This window comes from Etheostoma cragini, chromosome 4 (genome assembly GCF_013103735.1).
Source record: "Etheostoma cragini isolate CJK2018 chromosome 4, CSU_Ecrag_1.0, whole genome shotgun sequence".
NCBI classification, from domain to species: Eukaryota; Metazoa; Chordata; class Actinopteri; order Perciformes; family Percidae; genus Etheostoma; species Etheostoma cragini.
This window is the reverse complement of record NC_048410.1, coordinates 18,288,571-18,294,589: the sequence shown is the minus strand read 5'-3', so window position 1 is coordinate 18,294,589 and position 6,019 is coordinate 18,288,571. Positions and strand designations below refer to the sequence as shown.

Here is a 6,019-nt window from a genome sequence, read left to right as displayed (position 1 = left end):
GATGTCAGCCGTTTCTTCAAGTGTTTCCTCTTAATTCTTTCATTGGGTGGAACACATCACAAAGACTTTAATGTTTCCTTGCTGCAGCAGGAATAGCACAACATGGCCTTTAAACTCCAAATGAATTGCCACTTACAGAATTTCTTCCGTTTCTTTCATCAGCTACAGTTGTGGGAATGAGAAACTGCACGCAATACACTGCCATGACTCATATTTTGCAAACTGATTTCAAAAATGAACTTCATTATTTACTAACTCAAGAAAGTAAGTTTGCGGTTCACATAAATTGCTTGAATGCACAGACCCCAAATAAGTAGATGAACCATCAGAGTGTACAATTACTTCTGCATTCACAGAAAAGCAGTAATTTCTAAATCAAAAAGTAGAAATCAGTATCTAGTTAAAGTATTAAAGTGTTTTACATGATTTTACTTTAAGCTAGAGAAATACTTGAGCACCATGGGCTGTAAAGGCAAGATTACGATTATTTTTGTGTATATAAGCCAAAGGGTTCCAAACTGTATTTTGTTGTGTAATTTTTGTAATTAGTCTGTTAATATTTAAACTGGGAATTGTGTGGTTAAAACACTGACGTGTGTGGATCTTTGGGAATTGTCCTATTATGTTAATCATTCCCCAGTCTGATCAGATGCAGCCAAAAATGATTGCCCTAAGCTCCAAAAAGCTCACAATCAAGGCGGAAGGCACGCACTGCAGCGCCCGCCAGGTGGGAGGCAGAGTGGAGAGAGAATGCATGCCAGTCTTTAGTGACTCACGGGAGGATGCTGGCATGCAATCTAAAACTATTCAGCTGTAAAGAGGCGTTCACTTTTCAGTAAACCAACCAAAATGGGCCACGAAATTCATGATCCAATCGCAGCATGACATCCTGCTTCAAATGTCTTCTCTTCGTGCTATCAGCTGTTTTTCAGACAATTGTGTAACAATAATAATAATAAGAAGAAGAAAAATCTTTATTTGTAGAGCACTTTTCAAAAACAAGTTACAAAGTGCTTTAACAAGTGTAAAGACAATAATATCCAAGAGACAATAACACAAAAAGACAAAAGCATGAAAACATTGAAAGACTAAAATACAGCTAAATATAACATTTGTAAAATACAATAAAATAAAAGAGATACAAGAAAGTCAAATAAGATCGGGAAAGGCTCTCCTATAAAAATATGTTTTAAGAAGCAACTTAAAAGAGTTCCCTGACTCAGCTGACCTGATTTGTGTAACCCTCCTCCTCCTCTTCCACCTCTGATCATCATCAATCACGGCAACCTGAGTCATTCATTTCATACTATGCTTATGTACAATATATATTTGCACATCTGCAACGAAGTCTCTCCTGATTTTTAATGAATTTCTTTAGAAGCATCTGTTATGGTAAACCAAATGTTTTGTACCCACAAATAAATAATGTGAGAGACCAACATAAGCACACTAACAGGCAGGGGTCATCCCACACACAACCACACACACACACGCACACACCAGCAAGTGTAAACATCATGCCACTTACGTTATTTGCACTACAAAGAGTGTATATAGTTGTTATTTATTTTTGCTATAGTGCTCAACAACCATTATTTAATTTTGCCCGGTTGTGGCCTGTTGAGGGGCAAGAAATAACAAAAGTTCCAACACATCTATTGTGTTATTTGTATCAATCCACTATTTAAACATAATATCTACGTACCATAAATCCTTGTACATGCACATGTATTTTAAGTTCCATGAATAAGGGGTGCAGCAGTCACATTAGAGCATTTGAAATATTACTTGAAAGTAACACATTGGTTACTTTCTGAAGTAACTGGTTAGTTTTATAATTTGTAACTGAGTATCTAATTTAGTTATGTTTTGGAAGAAGTAACTAGTAACTGTAACTGATTACTTTTTTAAAGTAACTTGCCCAACACTGGCAACTACCTTAGTGCAAGCTGATAATGGGGATTCAAATAAAGAATAAATCTATCCTTTGATATTTTAACTTATTTATGACAAAAACAGAATGATCTCAGCTGCTCTCTCCTATAACAGATGTGGCTAACTAAAGCACACATGAGGCTCTTAACATGTCAACCTCATTGCCTTTGGGAATGTTCGTCAGTACATTTCAAACACGGAATAAATCCAAATTTAATTTGCTTTATGCATACACTTAGAACAAAAAGGACATGAACATTAGGCAACGCTGTCACTAAACTTTGACAATAAAAACGGTGTTTTTGACTCTGGAAAAGTTATGCATTAGATCATTCTTCTTGTGTTCTCAATGAAACATTGACCTACAGACTATAGTCTGAAAAAGTCCCTTCTCTTTTGTATTTGACAACCCTCGAGGCAAACCATGTTTTGACTAAGATCGTAATAATTTTTATGCAATCACAAACAGTCTACAAGTCTGCACATTTCCTCATTCTTGAGTTTAATGGTTGTTTCAGTTTTGTCTCTAAAAATAAATTAGTTGGCCCTCGTTGTCACTGCAGCCTTGCCTGGCACAACCGCCTTAATGCTGTAGAACAATGGAGCGGAATTCCCTCTAATTAAGTTGACCAAGCACATCTTTAAAAATCAGAGGAAGACAGACGTTGTGGACTGTTTCTCTCAAAAAACTAATCCATTATATGGAAATATAAGAGCTTTCAAACATGATGGCCATGTTTCTTTCTTCCAAAAGAAATAAAAGTGCTTTATACTGCCTGAATATACAGTATTCAGAATCAATACACACATGCCCATATTTGTACAATTTTGCACATACTCCATTCAGCCGTCTTTTTTTTACGTTAAACAGCTATTTTGTTTCAATTTGTTTCTGTATTCATTGTTGATTTGATATTAATGTTCAATATGTTTGCTTACTGGTTGATGTACACACCAACCACCAAGGCATATTCCTTGTAAGTACTTAATTGGCAATAAACCTGGTACTTTGGACATGGGTGTTACTTAAAAAACACCTAGGTGTGTTACTTAATCAGTCCAAAAGATGTGATTATGAATATGTGATGTGGGTAAAAGGAAGAAGTCCCGTCCATTTGTCCATTTCTCTTCCTCCTTCCTTCTCCTCCCTCATTTACTGGAAACAATGATTAAGAAGTATGACATGTTCCCGTCAAAGGATCGTATTCTTGTTTGGCTCCATTGCATTGTCTGGGTACCGCGTTTCAAACAACATATGCACAGATTAAAAAACACATGCAAAGATTAAAAACAACAACAACAAACAACAAAACACATTTGGGTGTGCCTCATGCAGAGTATATGAAATTGACTGATTATTTTGTTGTAACATAAATTAAGGCAAAGCTGGCAGAAGGAGAAATTTGGGGGAAATTATTGACATTTTTCCTGGATTGAACAAGGAATACCACCTCACAGGTGCCACAAACTAGGGAATGACCATTCACTCACATGCAATATGGTTTCCAAAAAGACAAGAAAGTTCATTTCTTTATAAATGAGAGGATAGTCAGCAATAAAATATCACACTTCTTTGAGTATTTTATTAACGTTTTAAATAAATGGCTCTTGGGTTACCAGCTGAAGTGCAGGCTGTTTCTACGAATACATCTTAAAACAGAAATGACTAGATGGTGTGTAAATATTATGAAAACCACATAATTACAGCTGGATGAGGTGAGTGAGGGAACTTAGTATTTGTGGTATGAATTGCTGACTATGTGACAAAGCAACAACCCGGCTGAAACGGCTCACAGGCGATTTGATTAAAGAAAGGGTTTATGTTGACAGTGAATATGTCAACAACAGAGTGGGTTATTTATTTAGTGAATGATCCTTGAAATACCACATTTGTATACTTCATCAGAATTGTTGTACATTTCCTTAGCCCTGCATGTGGTGTGCTTATAAAGACATACTTTATTGATCCAACAATGGGGAAATTACTTTTTGCACCTTGTTGTTAGTTAATTACACCCGGAGGTGCTTCAAGGCCAAAAACATCCAGCATTAAACAAGTTTTAACTGGTTTGTTTGTTGACAATTTAAGAGTATGCACCAAAAAAGCACAACTGGCACAATAAGGGCATTTATGTGGGTCTTCTTTCATTACCTGACCTTAAGATGGAGAACTGTAGTTAGAATTTACTTTTTCAGTACAGTATGCGCTAAGAGCAGAGGTGGAGGAAGGAGTCACATTATTTACTTAATTTTTCACCTAGCACTTTAAAAATAGACTACAGGTAAAGGTATGCATTCACAATTGTACCAAGGAAGGAAGAAGGAAATATGTTCCCAACATGTAGGCTATTATTATAATCAAAATAGTGCATATTATGAAGCATGTCCACGTCAGTGTTATTGTAATTCGATTGTTATTAGTAATGCATTCACACATAAAAAGCATTTTAGTGTTGAACTGCTTTATAGGCATATTATGGTCTAAACAACTACTAAATGGCTGTCAGATTCAAGTATTGGAGTAAAAGGTACAATATTTCCCTAAGAAATGTAGTAGTGTAGAAGTATAAAGTGGAAGAAAATGGAAATACTCAAGCAAAGTACAAGTGCTTTAAATGTGTACTCAACAGTGTTTCAGAAAAGCTCACTTTTTCTTACACTGGCTAACAGTAAAAATATATTACGTATTTTCTAATTGCATGAAATAAAAACTGTTTAAATTGAAGACATAGATTTTAACTAATGCATCAAATTGCAGCCTTTCACTGCCTTGATGCACTACTTACATCCCATATATATATAAATTATTTTTTAAATCTTTTTATGGTTACATCATTTAAAACCGTGGTTAAGATTTCTAACAGTGCTACACTGCTGACACCTAGTGGTAATGGTACGTATATTTCATTTCTATGGGTGCGTCAGTTTAATATTAAAGGCTTTACTCAAATATTTAGATAAATTCATATAATTTCTTGATTGCTCAACTGGAAAGCATTGAATGTGATCATACTTGACCAATGTAATCTTTGTGACATCGCAGTTTTTACTCATTAACGTGTTTAAAAGGTACAACTTTCCCTTTAAGAAACTCGCCCAGGCGCTGAGCGCCCAATCGCGGCGCGTAAACTGAACTTTATTGTTGTCAGCAACTACCAGCTAGCTAGCTAATATAGTTGTAAGCTAACGTCTGCCGAATGGTGAGCTAACAGTAGACTATCGTTTGTCTCATTAGTAAAGAAGTAACGCTAGCTAGTGGACAGTTACGTTTTAGATATAACGGTCAGGACAGTCGTTCTCACGGGCTGTTTGTCTCCAATATTAGGAAAGATGACTTCTGCACCGGTGAGTTTAATTTACGTTACGTTAGCTGCGTTGTCACTGAAGTTGGTTTCCTGTTTGTACTTCCACAGGCGCTGAAGCAATTACAAATGACATGGGAACTTTTCTCTCAAAACATGTTACAAGAAATATCTACGTTAACGCTACACGTCGGTACAGGTCAAGTCTACAGCACAACTCTTGCAACAAAAACATCAAACTGTGACATTAAAACAAGTCTTTGTTTTTTTTTTAAACAGTGTGGTGGTGTAACATAATGTTAAAAGTGATTACTATCCCGTCTGTATGCTTTCACTGCAATCTATACCTTTACACTTTACACACATAGCATATAGTCCTTAAAATCCACACAGACTAGGCGGTATTTAGTTTTGTATACTGCATAAGTGTTAAGATCTTTAAAATTTGATACACAATTTTGCCCTTAAGGTTATAGTATTTTTTATTTGTAGTATACGAACATCCAACATGAATGTATATCAGTCAAATATGGGATGCAAAATGGAGTGAAAACCATGAAAACATGGCATGGTTTAGTGTAGTAGAGTAGTAAAGTTGTAGTTGTTAAAAAAACGTGGGTTATAGTATATACATTAAATATGTCATTTTAAATACATATTAAGAACTGTCCAGGGAATAATGTACAATTTAGAAAAATAACGTTAATTGTGAATAACCTTCCCTCTAATCCGAGAATGACTAATCCCAGCTCACATTGGGCGAGAGTGGTCTGATAATGACA

At 35.6% G+C, this 6,019-nt stretch overlaps 1 protein-coding gene across 1 annotated transcript in view; it reads left to right on the top strand.

Moving 5' to 3' along the window:
* Nucleotides 1-5,024: 5,024 nt before the first annotated feature.
* poc1a (POC1 centriolar protein A) overlaps nucleotides 5,025-6,019 on the top strand; it is a 33,182-nt gene continuing 32,187 nt past the window's right edge. Inside the window, exon 1 of the mRNA XM_034868928.1 lies at nucleotides 5,025-5,280. Coding sequence (XP_034724819.1) covers nucleotides 5,266-5,280 — 15 coding nt within the window. The 5' untranslated portion in view covers nucleotides 5,025-5,265. The remainder of the gene's footprint in view (nucleotides 5,281-6,019) is intronic.